Source organism: Halictus rubicundus, chromosome 17, assembly GCF_050948215.1.
Source record: "Halictus rubicundus isolate RS-2024b chromosome 17, iyHalRubi1_principal, whole genome shotgun sequence".
Taxonomy (NCBI): domain Eukaryota; kingdom Metazoa; phylum Arthropoda; class Insecta; order Hymenoptera; family Halictidae; genus Halictus; species Halictus rubicundus.
The window spans coordinates 6,901,850-6,927,621 of NC_135165.1; the positions used below are offsets into that span (position 1 = coordinate 6,901,850).

The 25,772-nt window shown below is 42.3% G+C and overlaps 2 protein-coding genes across 2 annotated transcripts in view; both read left to right on the forward strand.

Annotated features, from left to right (window-relative positions):
- Positions 1–25,772, forward strand: part of LOC143362668 (integral membrane protein GPR180) — a 143,064-nt gene that overhangs the window by 60,346 nt on the left and 56,946 nt on the right. The window lies entirely within an intron of this gene.
- Positions 1–25,772, forward strand: part of Kon (chondroitin sulfate proteoglycan 4-like protein) — a 100,806-nt gene that overhangs the window by 59,088 nt on the left and 15,946 nt on the right. Inside the window, exons 4-5 of the mRNA XM_076803014.1 lie at positions 9,770–9,986; positions 24,315–24,909. Coding sequence (XP_076659129.1) covers positions 9,770–9,986; positions 24,315–24,909 — 812 coding nt within the window. The remainder of the gene's footprint in view (positions 1–9,769; positions 9,987–24,314; positions 24,910–25,772) is intronic.

Here is a 25,772-nt window from a genome sequence, read left to right on the forward strand (position 1 = left end):
CTGAGACGAATTCAGCGAGTTATCATTGAAGATCATGCAAGGTCAAATATGGTAGTAAAATAAACTTTATTGCCTTACAGGAGATGCTCGAATTGGTGACCGTTTGCGTCAATGCAAAGTTGCAATCTTCGTATCCTGTATGTAAATTAATAAAACGATCTCGTTCGAGCGAGAATGGCTGAATCATTTCGTCCTGTCAACTGCTACCAAGACTGCTATTACTAGTACCACCAAGACCGCCAAAATGGCGGATTTCAGACTGTTTCTGATCTGAAAGCAATAGGTACGAAAACGCATAAAACAGGACAGACAATTTCCAAGCACACGAATGGATCTATCCAAGCTAACGAAATCGTCGGAAAGCGAGGATCGAACCGCAAAAATTCCCGGTTTTACGTAACGGCTCCATCCGCGGTGACAGCTGAGCACTGTTAAAATTCCGCCTCATTTTCCCCAGGGCAAAAAGGTCGGAAAAGTGCCCTTTGCACGGGCCCGAAACTTAAAATCCACTTAACGTTCCTACGAATTCGCTTCCGCCCGAGGTAGCGTCGAAACGGTTGTCTCGCGTCGCAAGTGGAATTCGCGGTGACTCGCTTGTGTTCTCCGATGAAAAGCGGCGTTACGCACGACGCGGCGGGACGACGTGGATGATGGAATAGGAGAACTGTCCTAATACTTTATGCGCGTTTCAACGGTGCAGGCTGTGCGCGGTTCGGCCGTGGCACAGCCGAGGAATTATTATGTCCCGCGTGTGCGTGCGGCCGGAAAAGTACTTGTCTTTGAAATCCCCGGCATAAGTTTCCTTTATCGAATGACGTTACCACGACTACCCGGGAAACGGAGAGAGGGAGATAAAGAGAGAATGGGAGAGAGAAAGAGAGAGAGCTCGTTGTCCCTGGTAGTAGTCGCACAAACGCCCAGAGAGAGAGAGAGAGAGAGAGAGAGAGAGAGAGTCGGCCTCGGAATCAATAAAAGTATACAGACGCGGCGCCCACACGAGGGCTGGAGACGTCCGTGTCAATGTTCTATCGAGAAACATTCGATCACGGTAACGTCCAAATAAATCGAAACGGTCTTGAAAGCGGCGACACGGGGAATTATTTATTTTATGACTCCCGTTTCACGGCCGCGAATATCTGGAATAGTTCTCGTCGAATGTTTCCGATATTACTGCCGTCGCAGAGCAACGAAAAATCGCGATATTACAGGCGAAATATCTGCCGTGCGTCTGCACGCTTTCACGTGTTATCGACGTGATATCCGGGCCCGTCCAATTCGCGGATACACCACCGGAGTTTCATTATATTAACGAAATCACGGGGAACTACCCAGCGCCACCGAGACGCAATTTTTCCGGTTTTCGGACCCACCGAGCTTGCAATAAAGAACCGAAAAACGGGAGACCGATGGTCCATCGAAATAAACTTTCGGATTATGCTCGGATAGTCGACGTCATTTGAATCTTCCGAGCACGGTAATACCCTGTTAATAGACGCAGGATAACCCGTTCAGTATTCTTTCGTAGACTTTATTCGCTAGGTTTGAAATTCTCCCGCTGCTCTTGAGAAGAGCGATTGATAGTGGACAATTTTTGGGAGTGCTTGCTTGCCTCGATAGTTGTATCTACGCGGACCTCAAACTTAGTCGAGTAGATGTGGACTATAGTATCTGTTGAACTTCGCGGACGTTTGTGAGCTTATGGTAAATGTGAACAGTAGAAATGCAATAATATGCGTATGCAATCTGATGTATGTGATTCAATGCGAAATTGTTAACTACAATTTTCGTGAATAATGGCTTAAGAAATTTTATTTAGCAGAAAGACTCGCAGTCTGATAATAAAAGTACAATTTACAATCTTTTATCACACTTGTAGACACAGACAACGCTTTGCATCGTGTTAGGTTAATGTATTTATAAAATTTTGTAATGAAATAAATGTACAATGATTTTTCATTATTCTCCAATCGGATTTTGTATTTTAACTTCCAGCTTCAGGAAGACTTTAACATTTTTTAACTGATTCATTCTATAGATTTTATAATATATTACGTAGTAAATTTGAACTCGAGAAATTTCATTTGCGAAAATTGATTGTATTTTCGAAAATATAATCGTAGTTTCAAATTATCCACTGCCGGGAAATATGAACTTTTGCGCGAGTTCTCTCTCGTAGTTCTGGTCATTACCGAAATAAACTTTTAGTAAAATAATTGTTTGGGAGAAACTTTGTTTTGTTTTATATTTGCCCTGGTTGTTTATTTTATTTAATTTTAAATGAAATATTCCAACATTTATTATTTTGTTTGAAATTTAATATGGATATTTGCCGTACAACTTTCGCCAGGAAGTAAACATATTTTCATTTATACTGTAGTGTTTATATTATACTTCTTCCGTACAATTACATTATTTATTGTTGTTTTTGTTTATATGATTCTATAATATCTACTTAAAGAAAGAGCCTTTTTTAACAAAATTACGCATTCCAGAATTTCAATTACCTGTCGTCATTAAAAGATCAATCAATATCAATTTAACGTGCGTCGTGCTTGCGTGCGAGCACTCATAATTAAAATTGTATCTACGATGTGCGAAAAACTTATTCGTTATCTCGTATCGTTATTTCATATAATCAAACGTTCGACAAATAAATAACTTGCAAATAATTTATTTCACGAAGAATTCTTTCCATTCCTTCATTATGAACAGCTGCATAAAAAACCCAAACATTCACATACACAATTTCCAAATGAAAGTGATGTAGGTACACATAAGCAGCGTTATAGTCTGTCGCATAAAAACGTACTAGCAGCATCTCTACCAAATTAATGAATCTGTATTAAAAATTTTTTAAATACGTCCTAACCATCCGACGGCGTAGTCCTGTATTTAAATTAGTATTAAAATCGTCACAGAGTTACTAAGTTTCTGACGGATTAATTAAATGAACAGCTGTATTATTAGAAACAATACAAGCATTAACAGGTTCACTACGAGAATTTGTTTCGCTGCTTATCTTCAGTGTTACAATGTTTTATTAATTGCAACGTGCCGCCTTTGTGAATATCAAAACAATTTAGTAGAACAAAATTGTGAACATTGTGAAAATTGTATAAAATTAATTTGTCTATCTCTGAATAATTTGCCAGACCATAAACGTAAAGCCTTGATTTAAGCCGAATGGAGCTACACGATCTTAGTCAGTTCGCCTATTCCCTCCACTGGGAGTATGTTGGCCTGCGAGGGGCCAAGAAGCTCGAGCTGCTAATACGTTCGACGCGTCGCAAGAAAATGGAAGCCCTACACGATCTATGTCGCAGCACGGGCCCGAGGATTGGGCTTAGTTCTAGACTTTTCTGTACCTTCAAAAATACGTTTCAGAAAATTGATAAATCTAAATTAGATCAGACGAAAAGTTTAACACGTTCACGGACAGTAAAAATTTCGGTGAACTGCAAAAATAGACAGGCAATTTTTCTTGAAACTAGTTGTACTATCCGAAATCTGATTAGACATAAACAATAATAATAAGTTAACTGTCATTAGTAATGACAGTTGGTCATTACTTTGAAATGTATATTAATTACAAAAACGGGGGTAACGGGTTAAGGTTGTATAAAATTAAATGAATAAAAATTGGCTTCAAAATTTGAATGCTATAGCATTCATGTCATTTTGCATCACTATGAAAATGAATGCTATAGCATTCACGTCCGCGAACGTGTCAAAGATACCTACGCATTTCGAAAATTGCATCTAAATCTAGCAATTCTCTTCTCGAAAAGATCCAGGTCATTTCGAGATCCAAATTCCAGGCCCGCTTCTACCGAAGTTGTCCTCTTTCGAAGAGCGAGCGCATACTTACGGCGACGCGCTGTAATTTCGCCTGTAGCAATACTCGTTCCGTTTACGTATTAATTCAATTCGAAGCGAGGAAGAGGTCCGCGTGCAATCTTTCCCGCAATACTTTGAAAACCCGTGGCACCCGGATGGAAAATATTCCATCTGCGATCTCGCAACGCGACGGTGGCATAGCGTATCGCTCGGTTCCACAGGACTAAAAGGGAGGACTAATGACGAGAAACGAGACAGCGAGAGAAAGGGCGAGGGAGGGGGGAGGAAGCGAGGCGGACCGGCCATCATTTATTTCGTATCTCTGGAACGGTTTCCGGTCGGTGTCGTTCATAAAGCGGGACACGGCGTGTCCTTAAAATCCCCGGGGGAACGGGGAACGGGTTTTCGCGGGCGAATGGAGTCGTCGCCGTGGCTCGAAGCAGCAGCCCCGGTCCATTTAGCGGTTATCCGCAGTATCTTCGGTCGCTTAGGAAAAACCATGCTCGAAACTTCTCCAATTAATGTAATCGCGGGCCGCGCGGCCGGATCACGTAGAACGGGTAGCTGCGGCGGGGTTTGCGGGATGAGCGATTCACCGCACTGTGAAACGGGCCCGGTTTATTGCGGCACGGTGCGGTGCCGCCGCCGCCGGAAAATCGTCCTCTCGCAGATATCCACCCCCCGTGTACGTAAACACGCTTCGCTTTTCCCTTATGCGGCTCGTGTTACCTTGCCACAGGTGCGCGCCGAGCCTCGTCTTCCATGCACCGACAACACACGCCCCCGCACCAGCCCAGCCAGCCACTGATCCGTCATAGAAATACGATCATGCCCGTCGGTGCGGCAGTGCATGGAATTCCCTTTACAACGAGGAAACGAAATGTCTGACGGAGCTGATACGTCGGCGCGTCTTACCTCTCCTCTCTCTCTCTCTCTCTCTCTCTCTCTCTCTCTCTCTCTCTCTCTCCCTCTAGCTTCCTATCTTCCATCTCTCTCCCACCACCCACACCTGCCTGTTCGACGGAAACGTAATATTCCGGCGAAGAGTCCGCCAGAGACGAATCCGTCGTGGCCTCTTCCACGGAACTGTCCCGGATTAGATAACAGTTTGTTACGGGATTCAGCCCCGGGATTGCTTTCTTGATCATGCTGCGCCGCTCTCGGCAGCCCGTCCCGTGACTCGGACGACATTTTTTCCCGAGTTTTGGTACGCCGCTTAAAACACTTTATTTTTATATTAAAAACTTTAGGCGGACGGATTTCAATGGATTTAACTACGAACGCCATGAAATCCTCTGAAGCAGCCAGCTTGCAAGGTTGAAGAAGGCTTACCCCTTTGCACTCGGCGCTATTTAAATTCTAAAACAAAATTTTTCTTCCGTCTTAGAATATTAACATTTTATTGATACGAAACTGATCCGATTTCCACATATGTTATTTAAATGTTTAGTCATCTATTGAATACAAATTTTGTAATGTAACCAATATTTTGTAATATTTTTTGTAATTTCTTTGAGATAGTGCCACAACAATGTTTAATGGCGCTTCAGAGTCGCCGCTCGAGTGCAAAGGGTTAATTCGAACGGGCACAGAAGAATTAGAAGAAGAATATCGGAAAAGATCCCAATGAAGATCTTCCTTTATACACAATTCAAGAATGATTTGATCCCACAAAGAACTCGAGGCTGTATCAACACTTAAAGAGGTCTTCTGGTCCAGAACCTTGAAAAATTCGATTTTTCTTCGTTTGCATTTTCGTTTGAGTACTAGTGCTGTGGAACATGTGTGCAGAAGGATCTGTTTGAATTCGTAAAACTACGAGATATTAATAATTGCATCTTTAAACGCGTTTCCCCCGAAACCACTTCTTTCGAAACGGTTTCCACGATATCTCAAGTTCCAGTTGACCAATTGAAACGAAATTTTGGGAGCATCTTCAGCACGTACACTGTCATCGCACGACTTAAAATTTTTCAAATCCTTCAATCTTTTCTTATTCTTTTATCGTGCTGAATTCAAATATTTAACACATCAGTAATTTCGCTTCCAAATGCCGCCATTTTGTGAATAATCAAAATTATTATTTTCTTCTAGTTCGGACCATATCTACATTCACTGATTAATAAACAAATTCATTTTTTCCCGATCAATAGAAAAACCGTCGACCCGTATTTTCGTAGCCCATGAAGAAATGTATAATTCATGTAATTTCGTGAATTATACACATATACAGTGACTCCTACTAATATTCGGACGCTCTTAAAAATCGCATAACTTTGTCAATATTGGACTATACTACTTGAATTTTTTTTTTTTTTTGAGAAGTTAGAACAATTGGTCGAAATTGCAGAGAAAGTACTAAAAGTTGGATTTTGCAACTTTTTTGTTTGGCCTTATATAACAATTTTAATAAGTACGTTTCGTACATCTGTATCAATTATACATATTCCGAATATTTCATCTAAATCGGTCAACGTTGCAATGAACTACGTTAGTTTAACGATGAAAACTTAAGGGGTGAAAGTCGCAGAATTTTGGCCTTGTCAGGGAATTTCGCCCTTATGCGATCATTTTGAAACACCTGTAACTCACTGCAACGTTGACCGATCTTGATGAAATTCTCAGAATATGTATAATTCATACAGATCTACAAATCGTACTTTCTCAATTTTCAATGTAAGTCCACATAAAAAAGTTGCAAAACACAACTTTTAGTATTTTCTCTGCAATTTCGACCAATTGCAATTTTTGTAAAAATTGTTTTTCACTTTATGTAGCAAACCTATTGTGCTAACTTCTTAAGAAAATCCAAATTGTACGGTCCAATGTTAACAAAGTTATACGATTTTTAAAAGCGTCCGAATATTAGTGGGTGTCACTGTATTCATATATTAATTTTATTTATATAATCATATATATATTCGTGTAGTTTTTCCTGGAAAGAAATCACACGTGCCCTTCAAGTACCATCAAACACGCTTGCAAAATCTCAACGCGGAGAGTTCAATAGTTGCCGAGAAAAAAATTCCTAAAAATTCGTGGAAAAACAGCGCAGCGTCGGAAATCAGAATACTCCCTTAAGTGCAGTATGCACGAAGCTAGGTGAGACACGACCCGACCCCGCGGGACGATCGAACATACAGAAAGAAAATATATAACGGAACGTGATTGACACACGGTTACACGGTTCTCCGGGGCTGTGTCTCCTGGCGCCGAGCTCGGTTGTTAATTGGGTGAAGTGGGAGTCGGTGGAATTTCAGATTGAAGATTTTCGAGGGCCGGTGCTGCGCCGGTTCGTCGAGTTCCTACGGAGTTCGGGCGACGGATAGGAATAATAATAAGGAATTTAAGTTGGCGGCATATCATTGCCACGAGGCTACCCGCTAACTACGCCGGATCCAATCAAATAAATGAACTCGACGGGCGCAACGGTAGAAACGGGGTGGGGGAGAACGCGCGCGAGGGGTGGAGGAGGGGAGAGGGAAGAGGACAGTGTCTCTCGCAAATCACGAGCGCCGGGAGAGATTCGATAGCCTACTTTGTTCGTTGGCAGTCCCCGAAACTGGGATTATCTGGTCATCAACCTCATCAAATGCGGTTTGCAACTGACGCTCTCATTGCAGGGGGCTCCCTCGCCATGGTTCGACCGTGGATTCGCATCGGCGAACGATACCCGGGAGGAAAACCCGTGCCAAAGCGCTTTTCCCAGCCCTCGGAGGGCTAAGAATCGCGCCGGTCATCGGGGTTTAATATCCGTCGCTTCGTTATTTGCTCGCGCGCGAGAACTTCGTTCGAAGGAAATTGCGACTCGAGAGGAGAGAGAAAGAGAGCGAGAGTGAGAGAGAGAGAGAGAGAGCGAGAGCCCCCGCGGATAACGGTTCCTCTCGCGAATAAAACCGTTTATGGTATTGTTCGCGGATCAACGATTATCCCCGTGAGTTTCCTCCGGCTTCGACCTCTCTCCTCCTTCGACGGTGTACACGGACAGTCGATCCGAGGGCCCTGCAGAAACGGCTCCGAGGCGAGCACCAACTTCCAATAAAATCGCATCGGGGACACACCTTGGGAGTAATATCTTCGATTGAAAAATTGCACCATGCAAATAGCTCCAAGAATTTTTCGACGCCCGCGCGATTTTCCCGTGCGACACGTAGACCCCCGGCTTCTTGGCAATCCTACCCTGACGCGCGGGCGATCTTTCTTGATCTGAAAGCACCGTTATTCCTCTCGCGATCCTCGCGTTTGATTTTACTACGAAAAGACGCTCGATAAACGGTCCGAAGAAGGTACGGCGAACTTCTTTTGAATTTTGCTCGCAGCCTGGCACCGTGGAAATGTAGTCGCAAAACGCGAACCTGCGAGGCGAGCTCGAAGAATAGGTTGCGCCGCATGATTTAGAGGTTAGAACGTTGGGAATACATATTTTTCTCGTTTGAACATCGTCTTTCGCAAATTTCAAGCTTTTTCGTTTAGATTTGTGGTATTTCGATACTTTCTAGTCACTTTTTGTTTCGGTTTTAATTCAGTTCGGACGGATTAACCTTTTAGATTCGTGAAGCTGCTACAGCCGCCATTTTGTTGGCTGTAGAGGACGCCGTCTTAGAGACGCCGCCGTGTCACCTCTATGACTTTGAATTAGATGACTATGTTCAATTAAAGACATATAAAGACGTGTATTTAGGAAAAATATATTAGTAAATCTACACACTTTGAAAGTGATCAATTTAATAAAAAAACTTTTGTTAAAACACTATTTATGTTAAACTCTAAACATCATTATGTTTTTTGGCTGTATTCTAATGATACAAGTTCGTACGTCATCGTTCCAGTCTGAAATAAATCTTTAATAAGAAGTTTGCATTGACACAAACAGTAAAAATAGCACCTGCTTAAAGGAATGACGTCAAAATACCCACAAAGTCACGTTTCTATTAACCCTGTGCCCTCGGATGTCCCCTCTAAGGAGACATTGTAAGTCTAGCATAGATAGCTCCGATTGCAAGGGGTTAATCTAATGATCCAAGTGGTTAAATGCATTTATTACAAAACTGACTAAGCGAAATACAGAACAGGAAATATATGAGAAGAAACGTATCGTTACATTATTTTCAACCTATTACAGCTATTAAAAATGGAAATAAAATTCTACATAACCCCAGTTTGTTGCAATCGAGGTGGGATATTTTTATTTTGCAAGAAGATCCCCACTTTAATTATTATAAAGATACTTCAGCCCCTCTGAAGCCGTGTTCTTGAAAGATTTCCCTACTTTTAAATGCATTTGTACAAAAGTGACTAAGCGGAATACAGAACAGTAAAGATATGAGAAGAAACGTATCGTTACATTATTTTCAACCTATTAAAGCTATTAAAAATGGAAATAAAATTCTACATAACCCCAGTTTGTTGCAATCGAGGTGGGATATTTTTATTTTGCAAGAAGATCCCCACTTTAATTATTATAAAGATACTTCAGCCCCTCTGAAGCCGCGTTGTTGAAAGATTTCCCTCCCTTCAAGGCCAACAGCGTTTCCCGCTAGAACGTTCCCAACCCTATACGTTAAACATTTCCAGTTAGATTGATAACAAAACTATGCACTTCTGCGTTCCATCGAAACGGCAACTTCCGGGTTCGAAGTTACAAAGAAAATCTACAATCACTACATATGCAAAAGAAATTCCTAAAATATTTGTCTAGAACTCTACACGTCGGAGAAATCTCGAAGAGCGCGCCGTAGACGGTGAATAATTCGAGCAACGTATGGTTCTACCTTGTAACTAGTGTTCAACCTTGCTAAGAGCGTTGTAAACGTCGGGACCCTTCGGAGATCGGTAGTACTGCGAATTCCGCGAAGGGATAAGCGGAACAACGGTCTCGGAACCGCCTCAAGAAATATTCGTGACACGGCACGGAATTCTCGGATGTTCGCAGGGCACACGGACTACTTGAGGGGCTGCATGGCGGACATAATCTACAACGGTGCGAGGGTGATACAGTACGCGAAGTCGAGGAAAGGCCAGTCGGAGGCTACGGCGGTGACGTGGGGCTGCTCGCCGGAATTCGACGCGACGAGGAACACGGAAGTCAGTTTCGTCGAGGACGGCGCGTTCACGGCGATCCCGAGGCCCATTCCCCGTTCCGGATCGAGGTACGTACACCTATGGCGCCCTTTTACCGTGCCAATTACGCCAGGCTCCTCCCCTCCGCCTTCCCCTAACCGCCCAAGCACCACCAATCTTCTCCTCGTTGCCTAAAGTTATATTACACCCACCCTAATCCTTTGAGAACGCTCCCGAGCGGGCTCTGAACTTTGATGAATTTTTTGGCATTCTTACACTTCTAATTCTTGTTCGTAATTTTTTTTATAAGACAGCTAGACTATTGCATCGTAAACAAGAAAAGGTTTGACGGTGTCGTTTCGTTAACAAGGTTTTTACAATTTCCCTCACTAATTATTACCATTAACGGAGAAAATGTTCTCCAATTACGAAAACTTCAGTGAACTTTTTGCCACCATTATATTTTTCGTTCGAGAATATTGTTAACAATGTCCTCCCACTAATAATGTTTTTTAATTGTTTTCCCCAGTAATGAACGCACTACAAGGACTCGCGACGTCCACATCGAGTCGTGCATTTGCAATCTGTGTCAACGAACACTACGCGATTCTAAGGGCTACGGGCAAGCACCTTGCACGAACCAAGTTGGTAGTTTCAATTCCCTCGCGAACAGGGGAAATAATTTTATGAATTTTTTTTTAAATAAGAGAAACGGTGTTTTGTCTTCTGGGTCGTTGCAGGGTTAAACCAACGGGTATACCGGGGTGGTAGCGTTTCGAACGCGATCCGGAAATTCCGGTAAAGCCGGCTTTTAATCCCCGGCGTGCTCCGTGCTCCTCGTTTTTCTATATTCCGACTAGTTGTTTCCATAAATTCTTGGAACGGCCGTAGAAGCGGCGCGCACACAGGCCGGGGGCTTTCATCGAATTCAATTCCCGGCTCGTGCTCGTGTTTCGCGGCAGCTCGCGATTCGCGGTTGCGACTCTCGCGCGATCATCCCGTTAAATACAGTTTCATTAACAACTAACCGGCGCGGCCCGGTCCCGGTCCCGGGGCCAAAGGCGTGAAACTTTAATTCCGTCGCGCAACAATTTCATTTAATTCATCGAGCGCAGGGCCGCGCGGCGAGATCAAACAATGGCCGCGCATTAACCGGCCGTCCGACGATGTTGTAATAAATTCCGGCAGGCGAGGCGACGGCGTGCAGGATCGAGTGGCAATCAACGGGAACCAATTCTGCCTCTGTTATCAGTTCGCCGAGGACCAATTAACTCGGTTAACCCTTTCCTTATATTACCGAGGTTGCGTATAGTCGCGCAAAGTATAACGATCGCCCCAAGGCTCGTTATACTCGCCCCGCTAAAATCCTGAGGGAATTCGCTGCGGTGAAATTTGATTATTTCGACGTATGATTGACGCTAGGTTTGCTAGTCGAAATGGTAACGATGCTTTTGTCAGGAATTATCGATTTGTTTCATATCTAGCGCATTGGTTTCCATGCTTTGCGAATGTCGACCAGTTCTCGTCAACAGTACTCAATAGCTGTAGAAATGCATTGTTTTTTTTTTTATTTTACGTTCGTTGATTGTTTGGTCATTGTTGTTTAATTTTTGGCACATTCGAGGTTCGATTTGTCAATAGAAATGCCAGAAATGGCGAATAACGTATTTAACAGGAAATCGGCAGACTAAAAGATTAGACCATTTTTAAAACTAACGAGTTTAGAATTGATGTTTTATTGTTCTGCTATTCTATAAATAAAAGCAGATATTTCTTTTAATTTGTTTCATTTATATACTAACCAATATAACTAGACTGCGGATCTTTATGCAAAATAAAAAATACTTGCATTGATTGCAAGACACAGGAGCGAAATAAAAATTTCTTTCTTCTTTTAATTATTTTATTAAGCTAAAACCAATACGCTGGTGCCCTTAAATCTTTTTCATATGTCCACTGCTTTAAATTGTGCTTACCCATTTTTCTCATAAATGCATAAAATCCGCAGTTTAAATATAACTTAAATACAGTCCCTTGAATACATTTTGCATCGATCAAGTAAATATTTTATAGCTTGTTTTGTACGTATTTTTCTCAAAGTTTCACTTACAATATGCAAAGAACTCGAATACACTGTTTACCCTATATATGTCCCAAATGCCTAGCCGATAAAAGTCCCAGAACTTCTTCATTCTGCGTGGATCAAAGAGGTAGTATCTCCTGGCCATTATATGCCCCCGGCTAGACCCGTGTTTTGGACATATATCGAGTAAACACTGTGATATTTTCGCATGCTTTTTAGTTAGGTAATTGATTCAAACAAATGTTGAAGAAATGAGAAAGTGAAAACTGTATTTCTCTAAAAGTTTCACTTACGATATGCAAAGAACTCGAATACACTGTTTACCCTATGTATGTCCCAAATGCCTAGCCGATAAAAGTCCCAGAACTTCATTCTGCGTGGATCAGAGTAGTATCTCCTGGCCGATATATGTCCCAGGCTAGACCCGTGTTTTGGACATATATCGAGTAAGCACTGTGATATTTTCGCATGCTTTTTATTTAGGTAATTGATTCAAACAACTGTTGAAGAAATGAGAAAGTGAAAACTGTATTTCTCTAAAAGTTTCACTTACGATATGCAAAGAACTCGAATACACTGTTTACCCTATGTATGTCCCAAATGCCTAGCCGATAAAAGTCCCAGAACTTCATTCTGCGTGGATCAGAGTAGTATCTCCTGGCCAATATACAGGGTGGCCCACATAACTCTGAACAGCTCAATATCTCGAAAACTATGCCATCGATTTTAAAGTTCTTAGTCTTAAATTGCATGGAACTGAAGGGCCTTTCTGACTACATAAACGTGAAGTGGCCTCCCTTCCCCTTTAACGGGGGAGGGGAGGTACCTTTGTAATTTTAAATGGAACCCCCTATAAAATGTTACATATTTAGAGTCTACAGGAAAAAACAAGTCAATTTTGTCTGAAACATTTTTTTGTCAGATACTTCCATGATGAGATATAACAGTTTGAAGTTTCGAGTTGTAGGTATTTACTTGAACCGCTCGGAAATAGCGTTATGGAATTATACGCGCTTGAGTCCTTTGCTTATTCGTGAAGAAATAAAATGTACTTTAAATTAAATGTTCAAAATGTCCACCACGGGCTTGTAAACATTTATTTACTCGAAACATCAAAGTTGTTCTAACATTTTTTAACATTTCGGGAGTCACTGAAGCGCAAGCGTCACGTATTCTTTGTTTCATATCCTCTTTTGTCGTCGGTGGTTCAAACATAACTTTGTCCTTTACATATCCCCATAAGAAAAAATCGAATGGTGTTAGATCGGGGGATCGTGGAGGCCATTGACGAGGTCCCCCACAACCTATCCATTTGTTCCCAAATTTTTCGTTCAAAAATTGCCTGATGATGATTGCAAAATGTGGAGGAGCGCCGTCTTGTTGAAACCACATTTCTCTTCTAACGTGCAGTGGCACATCTTCCAAAAGCGCAGGCAAATGATTTTTTAAGAAATCACAATAACTTGCAGATGTTACAGTTTCTTGAAAAAAATAAGGTCCAATCACAAAATCTCCTATTAGACCACACCAAACATTTAAAGACCATCGATGTTGAAAGGGAACACATCGCATCCAATTTGGGTTTTCCACGGCCCAATAATGCAGATTATGTCTATTTACATGCCCTGAATTCATAAAAGTGGCCTCATCGGAAAAAAGTATGTTGCACAAAAAGTCGTTTTCCACAACACCCTGCAGCCACTCACAAAATCTTACGCGGTGATCGTAATCTGCTATCGAAAGCTCTTGTGATAAAACCATGTGATATGGATGATACTTTTGCCGTTTCAAAATTCGTTGAATTGATGAACGACTAATATGTGATGTTTGTGCAAGTGTACGTTAACTAATATGAGGATTTAATGTAATTGCAACAAGAATACTGGCACTATTATTTTCATTAGTGACAGCTTTACTAAGTCGCTTTTTTAAATTATGAAATGTTTCTAAATTATGAAGCGCGTATAATTCCATAACGCTATTTCCGAGCGGTTCAAGTACCTACAACTCGAAACTTCAAACTGTTATATCTCATCATGGAAGTATCTGACAAAAAAATGTTTCAGACAAAATTGACTTGTTTTTTCCTGTAGACTCTAAATATGTAACATTTTATAGGGGGTTCCATTTAAAATTACAAAGGTACCTCCCCTCCCCCGTTAAAGGGGAAGGGAGGCCACTTCACGTTTATGTAGTTAGAAAGGCCCTTCAGTTCCATGCAATTTCAGACTAAGAACATTAAAATCGATGGCATAGTTTTCGAGGTATTGAGCTGTTCAGAGTTATGTGGGCCACCCTGTATGTCCCAGACTAGACCCGTGTTTTTTGACATATATCGAGTAAACAAACATTGGATTGATTCAAACAAACATTGCAGAACTGAGAAACTGAAAATTGCGTCAACTCACCCCGGTCTTCGTTTCTGCAAACAGTTTCCATTGGTGTGGAGTCGCAGGTGTTGCAGGGTTAACCGAGATCCTCTCGGTAATCGGCTCGCGTTCGCAAGTAGCCCGTTTTCAAACAGTTCTTTAACTAACGAACGCGCGGGGTGCTCTTCTCTGTGCGCTTTAGTTTCTCAGCGCAACGACGACGCGACGGAATCCCGCGGTGCCGTCGTCGTCGCGTCGTTAAAACGGCAAGGAAAGGTCCGAACAACAAGCGTAATCGCGTTACGACGGTAGACGCTCGCTAATGGTTACAACGAGCTCTCGTTACGTCCTCGACGGAAGCACTTTGATCCCACTTTTCAGAATAACAAAGACTTTCGGAGACAGGGCGTTCGATTGTCGCCCGGGAATCACAATGGTAAACCATCCGCACCCTCCCCCTCCACCGCACCCCATTCGCGCGCTTTGCTGCCGTCGCCGTTTCTTCGCAGGTCTCTTCTATGCCGTTCAACGGGCTCGAATAAAAACAAAAAAAAAACGATGCTTGTGAAATTAATACCGTTGAGAAGCGGAACCGCGAAGTGTCGACTGAACCAGGTATTGAATAAATATTGAAAGACGCGGCCGAACGCTTTCAGGCATCGATCCGTTCTGGTTGACAATAAATTCGGCTGTAAGGGGTGGCGAATTTGGAAACGGATAGCTGAAACCATCGATTCTGACGTTAACTCATTTTTACGCTTTCGACATTTTGGATTTTATTTTTTTTTTTTTTTGTTGATTTTTCGCTGCTTTATTGGACCCGTCTCGTGATTTGTTTTGCATTTGCGCTGCTATAAATAAGGATTCTTTCGGATTTTTTCCCCCTTTTTGTTTTATAGTTGTTGATTAAATATTGCGGAGGAGAAACGAGCGGTTTATTTGATCTGAGAAGAATTGAATTTATTGCAAAATTAACGCTCTAACATGCAAGTCTTTTGATCCTTAACCAGACATGTGTATCTTATCTTATTTGTCGTTTTACGTTTTTCTCTTATCACTTTTCTCTTTTTTTTTCAACTACGCTTGAAATCCTGGAAATTATGGGTAAAAGTAGTTTATTAATGAAACGCTATTTTCGTGTGTTGCAGTTAGCATTCTACTATTTGTATCGCATATTATACTTTATAATTTGCGTATTTATTATTCCTAGCGAAGCCGGTGAATCAACGCCCGTCATCCATATTTGATATTCTCTTCTGGTTTCATTTCTCGCGTTTAGTTTTATATTTTATTATTTATATATTCAACATTTTTAGCGGGAGATTGTGGATTAGCGTGCGCGTAGTTGATATCCTATTTGGCTTCCATTTATTACGAACAGTGCGTTCATTATACTATCCGCTTTATTTTATCTATTCAGTCTATTTATTTTGGCTACCTTATTCATTTTATATATTTATTTATAGTTTCATGTATTTATCTATATTATGTATATATTTCCAATAATATTTCTATCGATTTTCCCATTTATTTCTGTACATTTAGGTTTTGTTTTGTAACATCTACATATTTTGGCTCGTTATTTTTCAATGCGCAGCACAATAAATCCCCGAAACGATGCCTGTTTTACACAAAAGTTTCGTTTTACAGGCAATCGAATTTAATCATCGAATATTTCGCAATCCACCAACGGGCAAAGAGCCCTTCCGGATCCATAATCGTCCTATATTTATGCACAATAAATATACATTTCCGGCGAATATTTGTCTGATATCATTTTAACACGAAATGCATTTTTAATGAAGCAGCATGAAATTAAATAAAGCACGGTAAATCCGTGCAGCGGTAGTATCCGTACAATCGCAGCGAAATTAATTCTTCATTGTTAAAACACGGGTGGAACATGTGTAGATTGTTTTGTAATTATTATATGTTGATTTATTTAATAACTAAATTATGAAATCGGTACTGCCAGGTACGCGGACGTGAACTGAATCTGATATAAATTCTCAAAAATCGATATCCTCGAAAACGGAGCCATTGTTCAAACAGATTTCATCCGATTTTAATGAAACTTGTGTGTAACGTAGAAATCGATATGTCAGTTAAACGTAGGAAATGGAAACATTCCTCAAAATGGAGATCACGTGTACTTTTATCGGGTTAATTAAATGCACAACGATACACACAAGCCACGTAGTCAAACTTTTCCTCTGTAATTAATCATTCCTGAGAGGAACTATTAAAATATGTCGTGTTATTCTAACTCTGTGGACTACTACATTTTCGTCAAGAATGGACCGTAGCACGGAACAGTAACATCATCAAAAGAATTTAGAACTATTGTTATTTTATTTACAACCTATTGAACCTATTAAGAAATCAATGTTTACTTTGCTCCAGATCGTTGCTATATAGGTGGAGAATTTTTATTTTGCACCAAGATCCGTTCTCTAATGACGACAATTAAATAAAAACAAACTTTGTACAAAATTATAAGGATCACTTTTGCAACAGCCATTCTATGTGCTATAATAGATCGGTGCATATAAAAGCTTGAATTCTTCTAAATAAGATTAAACGGCAGATGCTGTTCATCACGAATCGTTTATATTGTTCCAGTTCAAAGTTAGTTGAAATAAATAAGTCTCCCAATTGTGTAAGGTAACTTGTACAAGGCGGTGAAGAGTGAAAATCAAACAGTGGAGCAAACACAAAATCGTGAAAAAAATCGTTTCTCTTGCACCAATAAAAATTAGTGGTTCAATGAATTTCGGCCTCAAGATTTGGGGAACAATGGAGAAGCTTCCAAAGAGTTCATTCTGTCTCAAAGGCCAAGATTCTTTTTCAAAAAGGGTCACCGATGAACAAACGTCCAACTCGATAAAACTATAGCAACCGGCAGCTTCTACTTCCTCTCCGCAGTCCACTAAAACGTCATGCTTTTTCCCCCCGGTTCTATAATCAGCAGAAAAGTCACTCGGTGCACGTAAAGCTACATATGTCCACACTGAAGCAACGAACGTCAACTAAAAGTTTCTCGCTGTTGCTTCAGTGTGGACATAGCTTAACGCGACGAAATCGCTCAGGTCCGTCGTAGCAGCGTTCGATTCGAGCCGCTACAGATTTCGTCGTCGATTCCGGAGGAGTTCCGATTTTAATTGGCAGGCTTTTCGTGTGTGCATGAAAGGCGAGGTCAAAAAATCGAAGACGATGCCCGCGCATTATCCGAACTAATTGGGCCACGATATTGTGGTCCGGAAACGATACGGACCGTTTGATGCGAGAACGAAAGAAAGAGCGAGAGAGGCCAAGGGGCAAAGAGAGGGAGAAAGAGAGGGAGAGAAAGGGGCGGATAGTCTCGGGGCAGCAGTCCGACAATGAATCGGCGGACAATGCTCGGATTAACAATTAATGCGCGCGATAATTGTGCCGGCGGAACGTCATCGATTATCAATAATAATTAATTACGATTAATCGCAGTAAACACACGCGGGGGGTCGAACGGGGTCACTCTCTCACTCTCTCTCTCTCACTCTCTCTCTCTCTCTCTTGCATATCCCGGGCAAATCGAGCGTCGGCTCCGAGCAGCTTTGGGATCATTGCGGCTTGGCCGTGCGAGAAAATCGCCGCGGATTCCAGCCCGTCCGACGCCGAAAGTTGAACGTTACCGCGGCGTTAATTATGGTAACGCGCACTTCCCGAAACTGCAATATCGCGGCGGCGGGGAATGACTTTTCATAATCGCGCGAGCGCGGGGTGTGCGACGAGCAGCGTTTCCCACGCTTCGAACTCCATTCCCGGGGTCAGAATAACGAGAGTTTGCGCCCTGTTCGTTCGCCATCGTCGCCCGGAAGCCTTTGTCCTTCGGAAATTAAAAGCCCCATCCTCCGCAACGCGATTCTTAATTCGTGGCTCGTTTCAGGCGCGGTAAACGCCCACGAGAGGACCTGTTGCGTGCTTCGCGGACCACTGTCGAAACAATGCCGACAATCCTCCTCGCCTTGACACCCTCGTGTTTGTATGGCGCTTCGAAATTCGTTCGACGACGCTACACGCTTCGGGAACTCAACAGTCCGAGGCATCTCTCCACGGCAAACAGTCCGGCGCAGTCGCGAAACGCTCGAAATCGTCCATCCAACGCGACGTCTACCGCGATTCTATAGTCCTCCTCTGTAGTCCTTCTTGTTTAGCGACCTTTTCAACTGGCCCGATTAATTCGAGCCACAATTTGATCGATTGTGACTTGGTTTTACGATAACATCTTCTGCGAAACCTCGCGCGAGTCACGTGGCTTCGAGCCGCCGTGAGGAATGTCTCTTTTTCCTGAGACCACTCGTGGCTTGTTACAGATACGCCAACGTCTCTTTTGTCAACGTGTTCGTGACATTTTCCTGATTAAAATGATACCAAGCACGATACAATTTGCACTACATTTACTCGTTTAATTCAGGATAGAGTGGAACCTCCATTATCCGAACTGTTGAGACCCGAATTCCTTGGAATTCTTTGAATACGTGTTTCACATACAAACGGTTCAATATGCAGCAATTCATTTTGCAAATCAGCGACGGTTTAATCCAGCACTGAATCGTTCGGATAGTAGAGGTTCCACTGTATCGTGTATTAAACGGGTAAATTTGATCGAAATTGTATCGTGTTTGGACTCCTTTTGATCAGAAAAATGTCACGAATGTGTTTACGAATCATCACGGATCGTTATGGAAAATAAAAATTGTCTACGTCAATTTCGAAGAATGGAAATCCTCCTCAATAACGTTAACAAAATGAATATAATACATTGATGCTCTTAAATTGCCGTGGGACTTGAAATTATACACACTCGTTTCTGTCATAAATGCAGTACGAAGGGCGGCGATATTTCTCGTGTATCCACTTAGACGGACGACGCAGCATCGACGTAGGCGTCTTTTATGCGCCGTCGCTCATCCGTCGGGCATCCACCGACCGACGTGTAAACAAGACGTTAATCGCGATCAGAGCTTGCCCGGCCAGTTTTCGTGGTCCACCCTCGGCAGTCGACTGGAAGTTCGACGCTCGGCGGCCATTAATCCACGGGGCCGAGCATGTTTTCGCAGCAGTTTTTCGCCACATTTGCGCCCCGGGCCATGCCGGGCAGGGCGTTACGTCTAATTACATGGTCCGCGACTAACCGCCGGGCTTTTTCTTCCACGGAAATCCGGGGAACCATAGAGGTTTTCCGGGCCTTCGTTAGAGTATGATTCACGGCGGAAACTGGCCGCCATTCCCCGGCTCGCCTTTGTCCCTTTGACGGCTCTGACCCTGAAACTGCTATTATCGGCGCTATTACGCGGCTTGAATGACAAGCGATGCCCAACGACGATTTTCGAACTTCTAGGGAAATCGGGGTCGCGCGCGGCATTGTGTATCCCACTCAATTGGAAGACGAAACTCTGTTCGGACAATGGGGCTAATTCTCTAACACCCGACTTCATTTATTCGGACAGAGAAAATTGATAGTTTGCGCAGCTCGCGATTATTCGGGAAATAGAGCCCTCGTACTTCTCGATGTTTCTGAAGTGCGACTGCACATTGCGTTCATCGCTCGCACAAATTACTTCTCGTCGCAATAATCGCTAGAATAATTTTAATTCTGAGTATTATAAACCGCCTATTATGACCGCCTCCGAATTCTTTATTTTACAATTACTGAAATTATAAAGATGCTTTCGTGGGAAATGATTCAGTAAATATATTTAGCAGGGCATGTATTATAATACGAACCGCACAAAATCCAAATAAATTCAATCTCGTCATTTTTATAAGACAACATGGCATCAGTTACTTTGAAGGCTCGGTAGGTTTAGTGTTAGCATGTTGACTCTCGTGTCATCCATATACAGGGTCATCCGTTTTTAAACGGCCAAACGTCAACCAGCTATAGAGGACCCCAAATGAAACAACTTTCACCCCTAACACTTTTTCTGATTCGGTCTTGATTTTTAGATAATTGCAAAAACCCGTAATTTTTTGCGTTCACTTAAGATTAAATATATTAGGACTGCAATTATGTATCTTGATGATTTTTCCTTTGTTTGGTTTAAAATAAATAGGGGCATCTTTTTTATTAAGTCAACTTTTTTGTATGACCTTTGGATCTTGGTTTTTTTGACATGGGGCACGCCGTGGAGACTGAATGAAATAACTTCGAATCAAAAAAAGTGTCCATAAAATTATGTGTCCATAAAATTCTTTTCCGTGCTAATACACACACTGTATCAAATGTGGTTAAGATCTGGAAAATTCAAGACTGTTGAAGGTTTATTTCACCGACACTAGGTTTACGCAACACTAAAAGTTTTACGTTACATTGTAAAAATAACAAGTACATATCCATCCAAATTTTTAGCCATTCTTTATAAATAGTATACACCCAAAAAATAAATTTGTCGAATAATTCCTCATGCATCTTTACAATCTCAATAATAGTGAATTAAACACGTTACAAGCCTTCATTTTGATGGACCCCGTAAATCTAGTGTCAAATAAATTGCTTTAATTTTGTGGAATTTTTGAGGTTGCTGATTCGGCAGCCAGTGTTGGAATTTTGTGAGAAGAATTAAATATTGAGATGAAAATGAGACTTCCTAAGTGAAGATGGACATATTAAAGTTAATAATTGCAAGGCTTTCTCTAATCTTGATTGATTAACCCAAGTCAGTTGTAGAGAAACGGTGTAGGATCGATTTATCGATCAGTGTTATTGACATGGAAATTGGCGAAAGAGAGAGGAAGAAAAAATGATTCTTGATTCTCGCCCTTTGATTCGTCGTGTTAACTTTTCCGCGCAGTCGGCTTCCCTGCAGAGTTCCAGCAAGGTCGGATAAGTTTTTGAAAGCCGTCAAGAAAGAATTGACCATCTTGCGCATTCGACCGCTTCCGTCTTTTCCAAACTCAGACTCCACCCTCGCACGATTTCCTCCTTTTCCGAAATTTGAAGGAACATCTTCGAGACTGCCAGTTTGAAATCAATGAAGACTTGGAAAGGACTGCGAGAAAGTTGCTGAACGCTCAGGATCATCAATTCTTGCATCACAGCTTTCGAAAACTATCGTTGGACAAGATGCTCGGGGAAAAATTGAACATGACATGGAGAAATGAAAATGCAAATTCAAGGAATTATGCGAGAATTATTAAAAAATCGTTCCGTTGATTAAAATACATCGTTTCGACACAAATTGAAACCTGGAAGCATTTTCCATTTAATCCACGTATGTAGGAAAAGTTACTGGCTGTGATCACCTTATTAAAAAACGATGTAATTTAAATTCCCCTCGATAGCAGGTTTCGTCCGCAAATATCAACGCGTACAAAACGGACCAGAAGAAGGGATTAAAAATAAGAGTAATCGTTCTAAAACCGCGTACCGGTGCAATAACGAATCCATATTTCACCGAAACTTTGAATACGCGCAAAAAAACGGGATGCAAAACGCGTATTCGCGATTATCGATATCGCTTTTCCCGCCGCTCCGTCGTCACATTTACCGTAATTAGTCCGAGCTTTCCCATATTTTATTACGAGAACCTGTGAACATTCGTTTATTACCGAGCCAGGAAATCGGCTGATTAGCAAACACTGGTACTTTTCTACCCCGGGAAACGCTGTTCGAAATTCGTTATCGCGAATGTCTCTAAAGCCGTATTTTATCTCGAAAATAGGCGAGCGTGTTGGCGGTAAAAGATGGTTTGTATATTTAAAGTATCGCGCGAAAATATGGTTATGCTCGGAACACGTGCGCGGGGGTGATATGTCAAAAAAGAGAGGGGAGGGAAAGGCGCATGAAATAGAGAGACCTGCGCCGGACTAATAATAAAACAGGTATTCGAGAGGGCGTCGGGGGATGCGTTTAACACGGCTAAATCAATTTGGCGTCACGTTTCGCGCGTAACAGCCGAACTTTCCCCGGCGGCGAAAGATGCAAACGGCCAGGTAATTCGAGCCGAACAGTTAAGAAACTCCGAATTCCGCTAACGCTCCGTTAACGGTTTAACGGGTCCATTCAGAGCGGAGTCGCAACCCGACGAAGAAGTCAACTGCGAAATTCTAACTCGATCGCGAATACCCCCGGCGGCGTTGTTACAGAGTTTTAACGTTATTCCCTAATACTCGACACCGTGGCTCGGCCCGGTCCTGGGTCCAGCCCATTCGATCCGGATTCGATCCGGATTTGCCACGGTCCGAGCCCGGTATTCCGCTCCAAATTCACGGGACAACCAGCATCGCATATTTCCTCTTTCACTTTCGCATTTTATAATTGTGACGTTTAACGCCGTTTAAAGAGGAGGTAAATCCTCGAGAGCAGCGTTGAGTTCAATAACGTCCTGTGGACATTGCATCAAGCGGCATAGTCTTATTTGACAAATAAGATCCCACAATGAAATTACATTGTTTTTCATTTTTTTTTTTTTTCTTATAAGACTCGTGTTAACATATTCCTGACATTTTTCTGATTAAAATGACCCTAAACACCATACAGTTTGGACTATATTTACTAGTTTAATTGACGACAGAGTAGAACCTCGATTATCCGAACCGATAACAGCTGCGATACTACGTTAAAGTCTTACTGGTTTTCATAATGAATCGTGTTGTATATGTATCACTTTTGACCAGTTTACTGAAATTTATTTAATGGAAAATTTAGGAGTATCGTCGGTTCGGTTAGTCGAGGTTCTACTCTACCGTGAATTAGCCCATTAGCGCTCATTGTACTCGCTTGAGTACAGGATAACAAGATTATATTTGTTTGCTTCTAGCGCCATCTAAGATTGACTAGATGTTTTGTCCATCGTTTGCAAGTACTCACTAAACATTTAGAAAGCTGTATTACTAATGGTTATCTCTTTTTTACCGACCATAAATGAGATATTCGCGCATATTTTGATTCTGCAGTCCGGTATACTGCGAGTCCCTGTACGCTCTGTTGATATCCGTTCAGTACAGTGTAGAAACGATAGTCATATGAGATGGGCATGCCTTAAGTGTAAGGTTACATTGTGTACTGAAAGAGACTGTTTCATCCAACACCATTCATAAGCCCATTGTACTCGATTGAGCATATATATGTATATATACACACACACACACACACACACACACACACACACACACACATATATATATATCGCTTCCTGTTATTTTTTTTCCATTACTGTCATATGTGGATTTACTTCTAATATATATCTAAGTACAGTTATGTGTGTTTTATTAATTTTATTTAAAAAAAATTCTTGGGCGTTAATGGGTTAAATAAGCACTTGTGCTCCGAATGGTGTAATGTGTGGACCCACTTTAATCAGAAATATGTCACAAATATGTTGTCAATATTATTCAGACCCCTGACGAAGATTTCGAACGAGACACCGATGCTAACCACTTCGTTTAAATCATTCACGACGAGGCAGCGGCCGCGTGATATGAACGTGTTCAATCAAAGTGAAACTCTGTTCTCTCGTCATCAATAGAGAATACAGTAAACCCTCCAAAAACGCGGAGCAAAAATAGCAATTTTATTGGAATCAATTTGATCCGATTTGGACTAATTCCTATTTGCTCATAACACGGTGCGACTTAATCGCGTTATAGGAGTGTTGTCTGTCGAAAATAACAGAGTACAATAGAAAATAGAGAGGTTCTAACCACATTCAAGAAGCTCGTACGGCAAAGTGTGAACATAGTTTTTCCTCATTAGCGTCGCCGATCCGACCTTCGCGAAACCTCCATGTAATTTCGGCTAGCAATTCAGCGGCGCCGTGTCGGCAATTACAAATGCTGAAACCGCAACGTTAACAAGGTCGAACTATAATTTCTGTCGAAGCGAGGGTAAGGGGGTTTGAACGAGCGATCCGGAGGTTCGCCCGGGGGTCTCTTGTCCCAACCCCGCGACTTCCTTTCAATTTTCTCCGACCGGGTTGTTGCAGATGGGAGTTCGAGTTGAAGACGGCCGCGGAGACCGGTCTGCTGCTCTACAACACCGGGCAATCGTCGTACGCCGATTACCTCGGGATCGAGTTGTTCGAGGGTAAAATACGTCTGCTGATGAACAAAGGGAACGGGCCGACGGAGTTGATACACGGCGCGCCGGTAAACGACGGTAAATGGCACCGAGTGGTCGTCGATTTCAATCCGAGCGGAATCGGGATCACGGTGGACCGTCAGGAAAGAACGATCAGCCTGCCTAGCGGAGGCAACCGGTACCTGGACCTCGCGGACACCCTGTACATAGGTGGAACGGAGTTGAACAAGCGAGCCAGAGCCCTCGGCAAAGGTCTCAAGTCCGGGGACCTGAGCTACAAGGGCTGTCTGCGAAGTATGCAGCTGGACAACAAGGACCTCGGCCTGCCGGACGTCAAGATCAGCCAGGGGATCGTGGTCGGCTGTGTTTGGGGATTCCCGTGCATCGAGGCGGAGCCCTGCCTATCCGACGCCGTTTGCTCCCAGCTGGGTGTCACCTCGTTTAAGTGCGACTGCGATCAACCGTTGTGCATCAAGCCCACCTACGCCGAGGATTACAAGGCAAATATTGAACGATCCTCCTCTACCCCGTCCCGCGCCTCGCTTCTGCTATCCATGGCACACTGGGGGCTTCGATCGAGGTACCCGCCGCCGCTTTATCGCGAAAATATTGTTACTGTTCCGCCGTTTTTCTTGAGCAATTATTGGACGTAAACAACGTAAGTGCACGGGTTATGCGGCCGGGCTGCTTCCGTGCCGGCGCGGCATGCTTTGATGAATAAAATTTTCAAGGAATACAGCGGCCGGGAATACAACGATCGGTACACAGCCCCGTTAACCCTGTTGCTCCTTGACGACGCGAGACAATTCCGATGTTTTACGATCGTTCATACAAATATTATTGCTGGATGTTCTTTCATGAGACTGGGGATCCATCTTCGGAATACATACTGCCGCGACGCATTGCAATCTCTTGCCCGACGATTTAACCCTTGACTGGCGACGTGCTATCTGCAGGATCGTTTCTTGTCTGCGAGTTCTGTAATGATTAGTATGGTCTCAATGTTACTTTTACATACTGAAAAATGATTTCTGTGTGCGTTGTACGATGTATTTCTTCGAATTGTGACGTTATAGATGAACCATGATTTGTTGGTTTAAGTGTAAAGCAAAAATAACTGAGGTATTACTAGATTGCGGATCTTTATGGCTTCTAAGAATTTTCAAAACATGCTGCGGTAAAATTCGACAGAATTTAGTACGATTTCTCTTTTAAATTCGTCTACAAATATTGCAAATTGGATAAACGCCCGCAGTCTAGATATTATCGTAGAATCTTTTCTGCAACTATTTTTGAGGGTTAAACAGATTTTGTGTCACTTAGGGCATTGTCGATCGTCTTTATACTTGCTCTGAAAAAGTCC